Source organism: Danio aesculapii, chromosome 23, assembly GCF_903798145.1.
Source record: "Danio aesculapii chromosome 23, fDanAes4.1, whole genome shotgun sequence".
Taxonomy (NCBI): domain Eukaryota; kingdom Metazoa; phylum Chordata; class Actinopteri; order Cypriniformes; family Danionidae; genus Danio; species Danio aesculapii.
In genome coordinates, this window is record NC_079457.1 from 27,358,476 (window position 1) to 27,377,385 (window position 18,910).

At 36.1% G+C, this 18,910-nt stretch overlaps 1 protein-coding gene across 1 annotated transcript in view; it reads left to right on the forward strand.

Annotated features, from left to right (window-relative positions):
• Window positions 1–18,910, forward strand: part of tns2a (tensin 2a) — a 109,820-nt gene that overhangs the window by 48,537 nt on the left and 42,373 nt on the right. The window contains exons 2-3 of the mRNA XM_056448691.1: window positions 2,113–2,218; window positions 4,384–4,421. Coding sequence (XP_056304666.1) covers window positions 2,113–2,218; window positions 4,384–4,421 — 144 coding nt within the window. The remainder of the gene's footprint in view (window positions 1–2,112; window positions 2,219–4,383; window positions 4,422–18,910) is intronic.

Here is an 18,910-nt window from a genome sequence, read left to right on the forward strand (position 1 = left end):
ATATGCTTATTTCACGTGGCGGCCATTTTAAAATTGTGGGAAGAAACCAGGATGTATAGGATCAGCACTGTAAACATTGCAACAACATGCTGTGTACTACAAACCTCCAGCTGTCGCCGCGATTTCAAAATGCAGATATGGTGTAAACATCGCTTTAATAGCATTCAGTTCAGTTCAGTCATCGCTCTTCACAGATTGCAAACGGATCACTCGTCTGTGTTTGCACTCGGTAAACATCGGAGAAGTGCGGTAAACTGATGACCTTCACGGCCAATCACAGTCATTTCTGTTGAGCACGTGAACACAATGACAAATCAGCGGTGTTTAAGAACGCCATCAACAGTGCTTAAATGTTAACGGGAAATGGACAGGTTTTTTTACAGTTCAGTACCGAAATTTTGTATCGTGACAAGTCTAATATAGTGAAAGAATCAGTTCATTAACTTAAGTTTGATAAAAGGCATATAAAAACATGTTATTGGGGAAGATAACGTTAGCCAACTAGTGCCATTTCCCTTAACTTAGCTGAAAATGAGGTCCAATATCCCTTTTAATTTTCACTATTCATTTAGAACGGACAATCGGGTCACTCGGAAGGCGGTGAAATTATAAATTTGTGTCACTTGCTCTTCGCTGAAAAGATATACAGCCAGGTACCCAACATTCCTCTGTGACTCAGGTGATACTTCCGGATTTCTTCCCACTGCAGCCTCGATTTCGCTGTTTAAAATGGCGGCCCATGAAATCAGTCTATGGTGTTGCTATATGGGTGGTGGTGCATTCTGATTGTGGTTGATATAATATTCCTATGGTTATGATGTATATAGTTCTGGAGCGTTTTGGTTGGCTCCTATGGATATTATGTTACTAGTGTATTAATATTCGGTTGCTAGGGTGTTTCTATGTGCTCGTTGCTCAATGTGAGTAGGGGAGTGCTCATGGATAGTTGCTAGGGTGTTACTGTGTAGTTGTAATTTTTAGGGTTTTGGTTTGTTTTGAGTAGTTGCTAAAGTGTTGCTATGGGGTGGTGGTGTTGTGTTATAGGTGGTTGCTATGATGCTACTTTGTGGATGGTGGTGCATTCTGAGGGGTTGCTAAGATGTTGCTTTTTGATTATTACATTCTGGGTGGTTGCTAGGGTAATTTTTTTGGGTACTGGGATACTTTGAGTCTTTCTAGAATGCTATAGGCGGTTTCTTGCCTAGAGAGGTCATCTGATCAAGATGTTTTATTATTCAAAGGCAAGTGTAATAGGTAAATCATAACATAATCTACTTCTTTAACACATTAAACTGGAAAACAAGAAAGTATTTTTCTCTTCACAGTGAAGGTCTCAGGTGGCTGTGTATGATGGTGCCAGCGCTTTGAAGCAGCCAGAAGCTATGGCACCTAGCGGGCACATGCTGCTTTTTTCGCCAGCTGTCCAAACAGGGTTGAGAGAGAAAGAAAGAGAGAGAGAGAGAGAGAGAGTGGAAAAGAGTGCTAAACCCCTTTACCTCTCTGCCAAATGGAAAAGTGCACATCCAAACACAAAGCTGCATTATGCTTCTCTGCTGGGACGTCATACACAGTAATAACCAAACCAAATTAAGTATACAAACATTGGCCGACAAGTTTGCGCTGTCTGTTAGTCTTTGACCTAATCAGAAGTGATAACATGCATATTAGCATTAAAGGAGGACATAATGTGAGGTATTTTAGCCAAACGCATACTTATTGCAAGATGCGTCACTCTCAGATAAAAGGTGTTTTGTTGGGTTTTTTGTCTTTGTTCTCAGAGTTGAAAGATGAGTTGCTGTTCATGGAAAGAGAGACAGAGGCCTGAAATCCACAGAAAAGTTCAGGTCAGTGAAGGCAGTCGGGCATAAGCAATGACAGAGCAGAACAAGACACGATTATTTAGAGAAATAGTGAAGTAATGGCAAAATAACGGGATTACAGAAGGTGGCTGAGAGGAAAGCTTGAGTTGAGGGTTACATAGAAAGGCATTTAGAAATATATATATATATATATATATATATATATATATATATATATATATATATATATATATATATATATATATATATATATATATATATATATATGTAATGATGTGTTTGTGTTTTCCAGACGGGGAAGGGTGAGCCACACGTCTTCAAAGAAAAGGCCTTCAAAAAGAAGCGCCAATGTGGAGTGTGCAGGCAGAGCGTGGAGAACCTGGGCTCTTTTTGTCGAGGTGAGTCACTTCAGAACATTTCAGCCTTTGTATTCTTTTTTTTTATGACAAGGACCCCAAATGTCAACATAGGCTCATACTGAAAACGCAGCCCTATATACATTTCTGGAGATCACGAATTATGTAGCCAGAAGTTTGTATGGCTGCATTTCATCTTTAAAATGAATGCTACAGGGCGGTATGACAGCGTTCTGTTTCGCGCTTACCAGCTGACCAATTACTTCCTTATGGATGGCTTTCCTGCTGTTACCAGTTTGTCCGGTAGGTTGCTATTGTACATCGGCAGACTTGAGAAGCAGAGAGGAGTTGACCACTACGACAGGGTTCAAGTCTGGCGAAGAACGGTTTCAGAAAGCAGGTAAGACAAAAACAGAAGAAAAATTTAAAATAAACAAGGAAGGGGTTTATTGGGTGGGCGCTGGTCAATCGGTGCTTTTGAAAACACTATCGGTTGGGTTTAGGGAAGAAGGAGGGTGGGTCAGTCGATCAGTCAGTCATTCAGTCAGTCAACAGTCAGTCGATAGCGACCTCTATTAGATTTAAGCAAGAACAGCAGGCACGAATGGCACTCGTGAGAGTAATTTGAGCGTACACGGAGGCCTCTGGTGAATTTGCGAAAACAAAAACTGCAGGTAAAACATAGCTCTTGGGACGCATTCTCCAGAAATGTATATAGCAATCCGTTTTTAGAATGAGTCTGGGTTGCCAAATGTGATGCTCCTCTTGTGACATTTTTATGCATAAAGATTTGGTTAAATTATTATTATCTTAAATTATACTGATAAGTGTACTAATTTAAAAGAGCATATTATTATGAAAATAACAGTAAGGGATAATAAATATTTGTGTAATATTTTTCACACAAAATCTTGTTTCAGTTTCACACTTAACTTTTATCTCTTTAACAGCCTTTACATGTAGTAATAGTATTGTTAGCGATAAGCAATACTATTAAAAAATATTTTGAACAATTCAGCTAAAATAAAAACAAATTTATAATAATATGAGATGGCAACTTGTTGCATGGTGTCACTTAAAATAAATCACTGCTATTTACAAATATAAAAAACTGACAAAATCCAACACATTTCCTAAAATAAAAAAAATGAAAACCCCAAAATATTAATTCATAAATAGTAAATAATACATTTACTTTATATATTTTTCATTTTACATTTATATTCTTTTTATTGATTTTCTTAAATAGTAATAATAATAAAAAAATACTTTGAAGAAAGACATTTGTTGCTATTTTGATATTAATCATCACAAATATAAACTGCCATCATTTATCTCATCCTATAGTTAACAGTCAGGGTGTCCGCGAGGTCTTTAAATATCTTAAATTTCAAAAACAAAATTTAGGTGAAATGGTCATGGAAATAGTCGGTCATAGGTCTTAAATAATTTTAAACAGGTCTTGATTTTCCTATGTCCAAGTGAAGCTACTCTATCGGGCCAATACTATATCACTAATAATCCGTCTTAAAACTTTATTTATATTTCATTTTTTTATTGCAAAGAAATACAGCTGTTAGACATTTTTACAGCAAATTCTTAAAATGTAATTCTCTAATCAGGGAAAGAAAACTAAAGCAACACATGATCTTCCAATAATACTAAAACGGTTTACAGAAGTAACCGACTCTGGGTATCTATGTCTGTCAAAAATTTCATTCATAATGGTTTTAAAGGGGTCATTGGGTTGTAGGTCTTAAATCATTTTAAACAGGTCTTGATTTTCCTATGTCCAAGTAAAGCTACCCAATCTGGCCGACACCCAATAACCAATAATCTATTTCAAAACTTTTTTATATTTAAGCATTTTATTGCAAAGAGATACAATTCACAACAGCTGTCAGACAATTTTAAAATAAATTCCCTCAATAGGGAAAGAAAACTAAAGCAACACATCCAACACAGCACATTTACAGAAGTAACCATAAGAAAAAATCCTTAGTGTTAAGCCCTGTACATGTCTAAAATTTCATTCATAATTGTCATAAAAGGATCTTAAAAAGTATTTAATTTGACTTGAAGAAACCTGCAAAAACCGTGGGGTTTCCTTATGATTCCCAGTGCTCTGCTGATGCCTAGTGATTTCAACTATTTCAAACTTATTAATTCTCCCTAACCAACACGTCTCCCTCTCTTACCGCCCACAGTCTGCAAAACAGCCACCCATAAGAAATGCGAAGCCAAGGTAAGAACTTTTTTCCCATTTCTCACCAGCTGAGTTCATAATGCATCTCTCAGTGTCTCTTGCACTCCCTCCTCCGATTAACATGGGTGTATAAAATGGGAGTTTATGTAGTTAAAAAGCTCTCTCACTCTGTGTTTCCTGCACTGAAGGCCTCCCTGTGTTGGGACGGCAGTGTTGGCAGCCGTAGTGAAAGACTCATTGATAAAGCGAAAGGATGCCAGCGCTGGCACACCCATATCAGGCACGTCTCTAGAGGAGAACCCTGGGCTCTAGAGTCCTGGGCCACGCTTTAAAACTATTTGCTTTATTCACAGTTACTGACCTTGCATAGAGTAACTGTTGTGGACCCGGATTTTATATAACTTTATTCGTCACTTCTTGGCACTGGCTGAGGTTTGGTCAATGTGCAATGAAAAAGTGAGTGGTTTAACACGCCACATGGTTATTCAATCAACAAATCGCCAGCCCACTAAAACGCTCTTTATGACATGGAGAGCTGGTGCTTTGTATAGAGCTGTAACATGCTGGGAATGGAGGGTGATTGGCATCATTTTATGTGGACGTATTTAGAATCAGTTAAACCATTTTATAGTAAATGCTTTTTGATGATTATACACTGTAAATTATACAGTCGATAATTATAATTATCGATTTGTGTTGGGACAACATGAAGGAATTAAGTTAACTTATTAGTTTTTGTTATTATTTAAGTGGATTGAACTTAACCCTTATGTGCTGTTGGGGATGTTTTCATGCACTCTGCGGTGATTTTGAGTCTCAAGTTGGCCATAAACTTTTCTGTGTTTTATCTAGTGGAATGATTGTTGGTGACAAATCTTATTTTGACACATATTATTGCAAAATGCTTTGAATTTTTTAAAAGAACTCAACGATACCATCTGGGCAAATTTACTACCCTTTTGTTATGTTTGGGATGAAAACATTCACTAAATTAAACTGCTGTAAAATTGCATCAGATTAATATTTTTTTTCCTTTTTTGCATAAATCTGTTAATCAATCTCAGTGCTGATCTAAACTACTAAATTGTATAGAAAATTACAGGATTTTAACTCTTTTATTGTCAAATTCATAAATGATATCACTGATTTGGTGAAAAATAACACACAAAATTACTTTTTTCAATATAAAAAGTAGTTGTGGACTGGATTTTTTTCAACGTTTTATCACAGTCTTGGACATGTGAATGATTAGTAACTACATCAGCTTTTGATGCGTCATTAGATTTTAATTTATTCTCCCCAATTTACTGTTGGTGGCTGTTTTTTCCCCATTGACTTCCATTATAACCACTTTTTTTTATTACAAAACCATGACATACTGTATGATGTCATATAATCATGCATTTTTGATTGTTGATGGTTTTTCTTGTTGTTGTTTTTACTGTTGATCATTAGTTGGCACCATTAACCTTTAGATAGGCCTGTGAAAAAATAGGGTTCTGGATATTATATGGAGTATAACAGCAATTTAAAGTGTGTCCATGTGCGTCTGTGAGTGTGTGAGAGTGACTTTAGCGCACTTACCTTCATGTGTCTGAGAAAGTCAAAATATGCATGGTAACAAAAGGTAGTAAATTTGAACAGTGCACAAGGGTTAAAACAAGTTGTCCAAACAAACCTCTCAAGAATTGTGTTGTTTCAGCTCATTTAAAATAAGTAGTTTGAACAAACAGAAAACATAATTTCTGAGTGTATGGAATCAGGGTTTAAAATAGCTGTGACACTGAATTTTAGGGTGACGCGGTGGCGCGGTAGGTAGTGCTTTCACCTCACAGCAAGAAGGTCACCGGTTCGAGCCTCGGCTGGGTCAGGTTGGCATTTCTGTGTAGAGTTTGCATGTTCTCCCCGTGTTCGCGTGGGTTTCCTCCGGGTCCTCCGGTTTCCCCCACAAGTCCAAAGAACAAGTCCAAACATGCGGTGCAGGTGAATTAGGTGAGCTAAATTGTCTGTAGTGTATGTGTGTGAATGAGAGTGCATGGGTGTTCCCCAATGATGGGTTGCAGCTGGAAGGGCATCCGATGCGTTAAACATATGCTGGATAAGTTGGCGGTTCATTCCGCTGTAGCGACCCCAGATTATTAAAAAGGACTAAGCTGAAAAGTAAATGAATGAATGAATAAACTATTGCATGCCAAGCATCAAGACATAAGCATCTAACTGTAAATTGCTTGGTACAGTGATTATTGTTCTGGGTTAGTAACTGAAAGTTTTTAGATTGAATTCCCACAACAAGCTTTTACTTTGATTAATTTTGTTTCTCATAATATCATTTAAAAGTTAGTTTTTTTTTTAAATAACTTATTGAATGTCAAACATCAGGACAGGACTGTGGTGTAGAGGTTATAATTGTATGCTGTAATGAAATTTGTTATCCATAATTCCTGCCATTAAGTCATAAGAATTATGTTCAAAAATCATAGAAGGTCAAGCTTTAAGACAGAATCACCTAACTTAAGGGTAAATAGTGAATTACAATGGTTATAATACTGAACTTCTGAAAGGTTGTAGGTTTGAATCCCACAATCAGTTATAATTGAATAATTTGAATGAAAATTTTGAATTTTTTAGAATGTCAAACATCAAGCGAGCTGCATGTAATTGTAAATGATGAAGAACACAGGCTATAATTGTAAAAGTTTGAATCTAACAAAAATATATGTCCTAATTTCATAATGTGAATGTAATTGGAGTAAAACACTTTAGATACTTAGTGAAGTTTAACTGTTCAAAACAAATTTGTTTTTCATTTAAGGTTTAAAATGTCAAAATTGAAGATCATTTAAGTCAATTTGTGGCTTTTGCATTTTCAAGGGTATACTTTTATACATAAATGATGCCCTGATTTGTGGTTTCTTATACTTATAATAAGCTAAACATCAAACTTTTAAAAGTATTTAGTTTTATTTGATCCAATAATCGCCCAACTATTCAATGATCAAAATAATAACACATATCCAACGAATAACTTTTCATTAGATCTTTTTGGTTATACATTCAGAATCACTCTTCTTCAGACATTTGGGAGATCAATAATTTATTGGGAGAGCGCAAGAAGAGCATACTGTAAGTACAGAATGGGCATAGGAACCTATCTTTTCAGAATAAAAAGAGTTGTGTTACCCATTTAATCCAGGTTTAAGTGAGCTTGCTTCTACCTTCTAGTTTTAAATGTTCAGTAACTAATTCATTTATCAATACTGACCAATCAAATGCTCAATTTTGGCTGTGATAGCCATCAACTTTACCCCAGTAGGGAATAGTCTCCTTCCCTAGAGAACCGCAGAGAACGTGACCTTTTACACTTTCTGAAAACCTCATCGGGCCTCAAGAGCGTCGATCAGCCCTCATGCTCTTAGCACCTAATAAGACAGAACAAAGACAAATTTTGAGAACACTTAAGCCCTCTTAGGTCAGAATACCATGGCATCGCTCCAAGTCATAGGTTCAAGGGGATTCGACAAACTGTCGCTCCAGTAAGAACTTGGCAGCATTGAGAATGTGGATTCAAAAATCAAAACATTGAGCACTCCTGCATTGTGCCCCTCAAATCTCATATTTTTTCAAATGATTATACACTTTATTTGACCCTAAACAGTGCTTAATTTCAGAGTGTAACCTGCAGATGTTTCATTAGGCATAGCAGAAATCAGAGTAAGCCCTTCTTTTCTACTCTTTAATATACAAAATCCCACCAAAGCACCGTTCAGCTGTTTCATGTTGCTCTCTTAAGCTTTCGTCTCCTCCCTGGGATCTGGTGCGTTATTAGATGTGAATGGTTTTTTTATTCACCTCCTCATAGCTCTGGTCTTATGGGATTCTACACAGATTTAGTGCTGCTCGCTTATGGATGGCTTCATCATGTGTCCATATGGTGAAAGCTAACTCAGATATGTGGATAGTGAATAGGTAAAAAAGAGCCAAATGCTTTATAGAGGTCACACTCTCGACTCCAATGGATAGTAAAGTTTTGGGGCTCTCATTAGGGAGTTGTTAAATACCAATCCAGTTCTTATGTTCCTTATGAAGTACAATGTGACAACAGTTTAAGATGTGATGTCTGGCTATGTTTTACCTGTGAATGGCAGCTTCACAATAAATCGTTAACAGTGGTGTAAAGTAACAAATTACAAATACTCAAATTACTGTAATTGAGCAGTTTTACTCAGGAATTTTACTTACTAAGTAAAAATGTGTACTTCTACTTTCACTTGAGTACACTTGCTGTTTTGCTTTTACTCCACTTCTTTTTTCCCTTGTTTTCGGTGATTGGCTTAGTGGAATAATCAGTCCCATGATTGCTGTCCAATCAGATCAAGCAAAGGAAATTTGCATCAGCCATATGAGAGATTGTTTAGACTGCATGTCACTAATGAGAAGATGAATGATATGACTGCATACTGCATGATGACTGAAATCACCAAATGACCTTAAAGAATAAATAAATGCACTACAGAATGTTACGTTTTTAAATACACGCACAAACTGCAGTAGTTTACTGTAGGAGTTTGGTTTGCGGCACCACCTGCTGGACACTTTTTATTGAAATATTTAAATTAAACGTAGGCTACTAAAATTCATTTTAAACAGCATAATATTATGGTCTATTTTTTTTTCCTAAGTCATGCGTTATAAGTATCACAATAGCTAAATATATCATTATATTAAGAATATTAATATTATTAAAATGAATAATTAAAGGCACAATACGTACATTAAAAAAAAAAATTTTATATACAAAAATCACTAGAACAGCGTTATATATTTTGCTGACTATTTTGTGTACTTGTGTTATCTCAAATGTTTTCGACGAACATTCAAATCCAACAAAATAAGCAATTTTCACTAGTAAAACAGCATATCCTGTGTCGCCATGGGAATGACATCACACACCCTCAATTTCCGGTTTGGCTTTATAGAAAACAGGGAAACACCAAAAATGCTTTAATGTGTTGTGTGTTTTATTAGACTGCACAGATCAGCATTATAACACAACCCTTAAAGAGCCCCTATTATGGGTTTTTGAAAATGACCTTTCATGCAGTGTAGCACAGCTCTAAGTGAAGTGAAATATCTAGCTATGGCTTAAATCTGAAAGTGCACTGTGTTTAAAACTATTGATTCATCTGAAAAGTCGACTCTGAGTAGTTCAAATGAATTGTCCTGGTAACGAATCTTTAGCCGTGTTGGTTAAAATGGTTGCCTCCTTGTTTTCTCTAGCTTGCAAATTATGTTTAATTGTGTTGTTACTTGTAACCGCTCCACACGGCTTGTACTGTATCTGGTTAACTCTTTATATTCACAAATCACGTCTAAAGCCACATTGAAAACGCAATGTGTGCCAATTTGTTTGTGGAATTAAATGCGTTTGTGAGCTCGCCATCCACTGCTGTTTGTCATTGCTATGGCCACTGTCAGCTGTTCCTACACACGTGCGGCGGTCAAGTTTCAAAATAGTTTAGCTTTTGCCACTGTGTGGATTAATCCTGAAAGTGTGTCATGGTTAAGAATACAGTACTATATACTGTATGTTGGTGTTAAACTTCATTGCTGTAATGCCCTCCTGCATTGGGCTCACACATACACTCTGCACTCTGACTACTTTAATATTGTTGATAAGCCGTGTTGGGCATTTCTCTCTGTCTCTTGCTGAACGCAGCCGAATCGCAATAGACTATTGCGTCATCGGACCAATCAGCGCAGATTAGCATCGCGCTAAGGAGGGGTTTGGGAACAAATGGATCGCTGAACGAATCATATGGGAGTCATTAGGATAATTAGGTAAAAATAATTGCATATAAGACAATGAATGTGTTTTTTGACCTTATATGTACATCAAACTGTTGTTGGAGTTCCCCAAAACCAAAATATGACCCTTTTTAATGCATAATAGGGGCTCTTTAAATTTATTTAGTATGATAAACAGTGCTGCTACTTTCCCATGTGAAGTGGTGGACTGTGACATAATAAAAGCTCTGCTGTTTTTGAAGTAGAAGCTTGTCTCCCATCAGCAATTGCTTCAATTGTCTAGTTTCATTTCGATGGCTTTTTTTAACCTTATTCTGCTTTATACTTCCATGATAATAAGTGTTAAATACTTTAGCTCATTCATGAACATGTTTTCTGCAGGAGTCCCATTGAACGAAATGATGACCCATGAACTCCAATGATTCCACATGGCATCATCAAACTATGCCTTTGTTTGTAGTGAATAAGCTCCCTCTAGTGGTAAAAATTACATAATGTGCCTTTAAATATACAGATGAAACATTTTAAACTAAAATACTTTTTAAAATACTTAACATTTATTCTTAATTAATGTAATCATAATAATCGATTAGTGATTTTTATTGTTTATTGTTAGCTATTATGGCATAATATCACCTACTTTATTTATAATATCTGTTTTAAGTGAAATAGGAGCACATGGTTTAAGGCCCACAACCACTTTTCAACCAACCAATCTAAAATCTTCCAGTCCCCTCCAGTACAACAGCTGGCAGCAGATGGTGTTTGTCTGGACTGACTCATTCGCCTTTTGATTTAACATACATTCTATTTATATCCGTCCTTGTTTGGTTGAATATTCACTGGAGTCGTACAGTAAAGATGAGCTGGTCTGTAACCAATAAGCATAGTTTAACCACCACCAGTGTAGCCTACAGCGACAGTGACCAAAAACCTCAGATCCGCACTGCTCTGTTAATGTGTCTTTCATTTTTCCTCTTACATGGAAAACCCCGGGCCCTTTTTACCCGAAATGCATTTCCTGAAAACAGAGATGAAAAGGAATTATAGTCAGTTCTGCTGTCTTTGTTTGTGTGTCTGTCTGGTGTGATACACCCTTGTCTACAACCTTAACCCACAGGAAGTAACCTCCAGACCACTAACAAACCACTGACTCATCCGTAACTTGCTTTTAGCGTTCAAGATCAAGTGTTGCTGTTTCTGAGTCAAACTGACTCAGAAATACGATAACACTGCACAAAAACATGCTGGGCTGATTTAAACCAAATTTGGGTAAGATATGGACAAACTCAAACCCAAACAGTTGGGTCACACTTTATTTTAAGATATAATTCTTAAAAAGAAAAACTATGACTTTTGCTTCAATAAACTCCTTGTTAATATGCTTATTTATAGTTATTAAGGGAGTAATTGGGTTGTAGTTGGGATCTAGAATAAGATTATGCTGAATATATATTTATATATATAACAATTTATATCATAATAGACAGGTAATAAGCCACTAGTTAATAGTGAGAATTGGCACTTAAAGGGCACCTATGGTGAAAAATGTACTTTTCAAGCTGTTTGGACAGACATATGTGCAGGTATAGTGTATAGACCGTCATATTGGGGTGATATAAACACACCCTGTGCTTTTTTTTCAATTTAACAACATAAAAACGATGGACCAATTGGAGCGGTTTTAAGATCGACCACAACTTTACTTAGGAGTGCGGTCCCCCCGCCCACTGAATTGATTGACAGCTGCGTGTATTAACATGTCCCGGTAGTCACATGTATAATCATATCAACAAGAGAGGATGACCGCAAAGCAACCGAGAATAAAAGGTGTGTTCAGTTCGCTAGGATCATCAATCATCATCAAATGTAATCAAGAGTGAGTTTTACAAGTTTAAAATGTTTTAAAACAGAGCATGTGTGTAATGAATTACAGCGATTCACTTCAGCTTTACTTCATCAGCACAGCCGCGTGTCAGAACAATTATAAAGGAAGACGCTTCAATCCCGGTTTGTAGACGTTAAATCAGGTTTATTTTGTACATTAACATAACAGATATCCATACAGCAGTGGAGATTAACCTGTAGCCTGTCACATATTCGTGCAAAAAGAGTGCAAAGCTAAACATCCGCTTTGTCTGTCTGTCTGTGCATGTGTGTCTGCTGCACTGTGTGTGTGTGTATCTGTGTGTGTGTGCGTGAACTTTGTAACGACATTGTATGCGACTCGTCGTTAAGTTGACAACACAACAAATGCATCAAATACCAATTGGTAAAGTTCTCACTGTAGTATTTCTCACAAACGCTACGTGAGATCTGCTTCCTTTATGTCTTTTTGTTGTCTGACACAGCCGAGAGAGGAGATTAAGGCACGCAGAAAGGCACGTAGAAACGGTAGGCAGGGAAGACTAGCCTTAAAGGTGCAGTACAACAAAACAGCCTCCTGGTGCAAAAATGTCAACCCAGGCTCATTCTGAGAACGTAGTCCCGTGGTAAAAACCGGACGAGGACTTTTCTTTTTCTGGACGGCTTTTGTGAACCGTCGTTGGTTGGGTTTGGGGACGGAGGAGGGTGGGTCAGCCGATTGGCCGGTCGCACGGTCAATCATTCCGTCATGAAGACAGGCAGACGGGCGGAAGGTCGTTCGACAGCGGCCTCTAGCGGGTTTACGCGAGAACGGCGCGGGAAAAAGCGCGCACAGCGGCCTCTCGCGGACTCGCGAAAACAAAAACTGCACAAATACGTACCTCCCGGGACGTATTTCGCGGTCTCCAGAAACGTCCCCGGGACTACGTTCTCGGAATGAGCCTGGGTTGAAAAATGTATAAAATAGAATCTTATAAAAGGTGTAATAAATAATCTGATGGGTGTTTTGAGCTGAAACTTTACAGACACATTCTGGAGACACAAAAGACTCATATTAAATCTGAAAAAAAGGGTAACCTAGGTGCCCTTTAAATTAAAGTTACCAACATTTCATTGAAAAAATGTAACCCAGGCTGATAGGCTGATAGGCTTGTCCATATTTTCCCCAAATTTGGACTAAAATAATTCAACGATTTAAGAGACTCAGCTCGAGATATAAAATTAAGATCTTATGTTCAGATAATGTCTATTGAGAATGCCATGAAGTTTCAGACTGAAAAGTTTTGATTTATGTAGAAAAAGAAAATTAAATAAAAAATAAATAAATAAATAAAAAAATCACAGATGACTTACAGGTTTCTATATCAATCTCCTGTTCTGCTTACCTGGATATAATGTACAATATGCTAGTATGCATACTGAGTGTAATCATGTAAACGATTTTACACAAACTACATTTCTGGGTTTGATAAAGCAAACTAGCATCTGACAAGTAAGATTTCGATGAATAATGGTTGCAGTGACATACAGTTGTACAATACACATTTATGTGTCTGTTATTATTAAAGCAGAAACTATGTGTGTATGAAGTGTTTAGTGTGTCATTAGTGAACACATTAGTGTGAGAATGTTTTTTGGGAAAAACAAGACAAATTAAAATAAAAAATTGCACCTCAATGAAACAAAAGAAAAAACTACAAATTTTTAGATGCACTTTACCAAAAATCAAAATGAAAATAATCATTTAATTGTATTAGATAATGTAATGTAATTTTGTAAGACTTTTTAAAATGAGCTCAATAACTTAAATGAAACTGCATTAAAAACACATATAACCACATTTTAAATGCAGTTAAATTTTAATAACAGTGAATGCGTTACAGCAGTTAAGTTGGACAGTAGCTTTTTTCCTTTTGGCTGTAAACCAAAGTCATTGAAAAGTCGGTGCATCCATAAGGAAATTACATTAAAGTTGGCACTATATAAAATGTGCTTATTTTTTTAAAGAACTTAAGCAGCCTCTTATTTCAATAAAATGTTAACTGCACATAGAGTTTTTGAAAATATACTTTTAAGTGTACTTTAAATGCACACTCTTTAGCCAAATTTGAAGGCAGCACCACATATCATAATCTAATAATACATTAAAAGAAGCTCAGTAAAAAAAAATCCAAGATGGAGAATAAGACAAATTTATATGCATTGCTAAAAACGCTATAAATAATTGTTTAAAAATATTTAAAAAAAATAAGGATTATTATTAAAAATAGTATAAATGTAGTATAATATAGTATAGTATAGTAAAGTAGTAGTAAAATAGTATAAGTATAAAATAGTAAAAATGTATTTAATTTTAGAGATGTTTTTGACTCTAATGCACTACCTGACAAAAGTCTTGTCGCTTGTTCTAGTTGATCATTTGTTATCAGAAGTGTCTTATATGAAAGGCAAAGGCCTCAGATTATGCTTATTTTATTAAAATAAAATATGTTCATACTTTGATTTTTAATTATTTAATTAGGACAGTAAGGTCTGACTTTGCTTAGACAAAAGTCTTGTCACTTAACTGAAATAATGTACAGTATAGAATATAAAGTCATGGTGCATTGGAAAAATAATTAATATTGTGTGTGACTCCCATGAGCTTGAAGGACTGCATCCATACATATCTGCAATGACTCAGATCACTTAATAATAAAGTCATCTGAAGTGGCAAAGAAAGCGTTCTTGCAGAACTCCCAGAGTTCATCAAGATTCTTTGGATTCATCTTTAATGTCTCCTCCATCTCAATAATGTTTATGTCTGGTGACTGGGCTGGCCAATCCTGGAGCACCTTGACCTGTTTTGCTTTCAGGAACTTTGATGTGGAGGCTGAAGTATGAGAAGGAGTGCTATCCTGCTGAAGAATTTGCCCTCTGCTGTGGTTTATAATGTAATGGGCAGCACAAATGTCTTGATACCTTAGGCTGTTGATGTTGCCATCCACTCTGCAGATCTCTCACACGCCCCCATACTGAATGTAACCCCAAACTATGATTTTTACTTTACTAAACTTGACTGATTTCTGTGAGAATCTTGGGTCCACGCGGGTTCCAATAGGTTTTATGCAGTATTTTTGATGATTGGGATGCAATTCAACAGATGATTCATCAGAAAAATTAGTTTTCTGCCACTTTTCCAAATGATCAACTCGAAGTCAAGTTATTTTTGTTGCTCTTACAACTGGGATCAACAACAAGACTTTTGTCAAGTAGTGTATATCATTATATAAGAATAAATAATAATATTAAATAATATATTTATGATTTAAGAAAATTGCTTGTCGATTTCAGTTCAGTTCTTTAATTTTGTGGCAAGTGAAGTCACAACAGTGCATATCACTCACTCACTGGTTAGAATACAGTCTTGGCAAACAAAGTCTTGGTCTTTTTTGTGTTTGCCATGCATCCTGTTAGCAGTAGGGTCTTATCTATGTGCCAGAGTGGAAAATTTAGTCCATGGAGAAAAGGATGTCTAGAAGGAGGGGCAAAAATTATTAAGGGGGCCAGAAAGGGTGCAAAAAGAGGAATGGATGGCTGAGTTGCCCGGTCAGATTGAGGGAGAATCATTTCCGCCACTTTTCAAAGGAAAAGAGGTCTGTGTTTCCCGTTGTACTGTTCCTGCTGCTGCTGGCTGAGATAGGATATGGACTGATTTAAATGAAGGAAGTGAACGGGTGGCTCTTCCAGTAAATCCTTCACTTCATCACCACTCTTTATGAGCTCATCAGTGCCATGTGTTTCCCATGCTTCACCCGGCCAGTGTGCATATATGTATGCGTGTTTGTGTGTGTGAGAGAGAAGGAGAGTGGGTGTGTGTCTCAATATTGTCCAAATCAGGGCTAGTTTCATTTTGCCTCATTGAGATTGGTTGGTTTTCTGACTCAGAGGTCTGGATTACATCCGACTTCTAATATTGGGTAACGCGTAAAGCTGTATGCCAAAAAAACTACACTAACAGAATGAACAGGGTAAAAAACCAGGAGGGAATGAACCGCTGATGCCCTCTTGTATGCTGCGTCATGCAATTTAAGCTGTAGAAATGTCAAAACGCAGGATTTTATCTGTACACCACATGCAAGACGTTTGACTCCTGACGGTAATTTAGAAGATCAGTTTACTCAACTGAAGAGCTGAAACATGATTCCAATAACTGAAGAATAAAGCCTGACCTGCAGCTACAGCTGATGTGTTGGCAGATGATATTTAAAGAGATTATGATGATGATTCACAACACAAACATCAAGCTGGCACTGGGTAGAGGATCTGTCTGTCTGTCTTAGACCATGTCCACATGTACAAGGGTATTTTTATAAACGGGTTTTCCCCACTTTTGTTTTTAAAAAAATGTCTGTCTACATGAAAACACAAAAACACACCATGATGCATGTTAAGGCAGTGATAATGACACTTTTATCCTGGCTTTACACTAAACATGGAATTAAGTATTTGCATGAGTAAATTGCAATCGTGAGAGCTAGGGGTGTAACGGATCACGGTTGATCTGTGATTCGTACGGATCACAACCCACGGTTTGGAACACACATGGCCTGTGGGTTAATACATTTACTGGTAGATTAATCCTAAATTTGTAACGATCACAGAGAGATCGCCTCTCGTGTCATTCAAATCACATGTATGAAAGCATTTTGGTCTTCCTGTAAAATATAACGATGACGGAAGAAGTTGTAGTAGGTTATTCAGGATGTGGTGGGGGGTTTCCTAGGTTATTAAAGGTGTTTTCTGTCACTATTGTTTAGCCTGCAGCAGTGCATTCAGTGTAAGCTGCATGATTAATCATTAAAAGATTGGGATCTCAACACCCACGCAACATAAATTATAAATGATAGTGAGCTGCATGTTTATTAATCCTTCGAATCGCTGCATTCAAATCTGTGTCTGAAAAAATGCCAAAAAAGTGATTCAGTCTTTAGTTTACAAACAGGTAAAGATGGTAAAGATTTGCATTTAACTTGATGCTCAAAAATGAAAGTTGTAGGCAGCAATTACATTATTTAACCAATAGGTGGCGACAACCAGCCATCAAAAATATGCCACAAAATAAGTCTTCAAAAATGAAACATCTAGTAATAACACAGGAAGTTTTATGAGTGAATAACTGAATCATTGATTGAAAATGAGACTAAAAATAAATATGGGTTGTACAAATTATAATGTTAGTTTTCTACATTTAGAGTTATCATTAACTATCTATCTATTGTTTAAACCATCCATCCATACATCCATCCATCTATCTATCTATTGTTTAAACCATCCATCCATACATCCATCCATCTAACTATCTATTGTTTAAACCTTCGATCGATCCATACATCCATCCATCCGTCTATTATATACAGACAAACGATCTGTCTGTCTATCTGTTCTTCTGTAGTTTGAACACCCATACATCCATCCATCTATCTCTCTGTATGTCTGTCTGTCTATTATATACAGACAAACGGTCTACCTAAAAAGTCGTCCTGGTATGAGTTTCTGAATGATTTTTCTCATCAGTGTAATTGGCACCATATGGTAACTCTCCATATAAATAATTTTGAGTGACAGCCAAACTTCAATACATTTTTCAGTTTGTCCACATCTTTGTATTTATAGCTCCCATAAAGGATTGTATAAACAAATGAGATCAGATCAAATGCAGCATGTCGATTAATTACAGGAGCCATGCCTGCAGAGGTGGGATTTTTCCATTGCTGAAATAAATCTGCTGATGCTGTGCTGTTAATTGTTTAGTTTTGTTTCTGTTTTCAGGCAGTAATTTGACTTCTGTCTTTCTGATTTAATCTGGAGATTTGAAAGTCTTTGTTTAGTTTGGCAATAAAACAATAGAAGAGTGATACAATGGTAATAATAAAGAGACTAAAGAAAAAAGATAGTAATTTTTAGGAGATGAGTTCCTTAGTAGATAATGGTGTGTACAGTGCACTGTGAGCATGGAGTTTGGAGAATATCGGATCTCCTTGTAGGGAATCAGTCCAAATAAAAAGATGTAATTGTGTTGTGTGAAAGCAAACCGCTGTGTATTCCCAGCCTTTCTCATGGGATCTGCCTTAAGCTGAGTGTGTGTTTAACACGATCACAGCTACTTGAGGCTTGAGAACATGTTCACATAAACACACACACACACACACACGCACGCACACACGCACACACACACACACACACACACACACACACACACACACACACACACACACTAAATGGCTGTAAATTAAGTAGTATTAGACAGTGCTGTCAGAGGACCCATACACACACACCGGTGCTTAACAAAAATATGTTGCATGCTCAAGTCGAACCAATATTTAGATGATTTGTTAATAACCCGTTGTATATATAATTACTTAAAGCACTTTATGAAGTCTATATGCTTCATTTTTAATAAGAATAATTTTAAATGTATCATGAATAATGTAATAATAATAATTATTATCATTATAGTTGTTGTTGTTGTTTTTATAATAATAATAATTATTATTATCATCATTGTTGTTGTTGTCGTTATAATAATAATAATTATTATTATCATCATTGTTGTTGTTGTTGTTGTTATAATAATAATAATTATTATTATCATCATTATTGTTGTTGTTGTTGTTATAATAATTATTATTATTATAATAATAATAATTATTATTATAATAATAATAATTATTATTATTATGAAGTTTACCTTATGTTCTTTGTATAGTAAATATGTAAATAGCTGATATTTTTGTTTAATTTTATAAATGATAATCATTTAAATGTTAATGTTAGTAGTTCAGAAAATTACTAAAGTTGTTCCAGTCTTGTAGGAG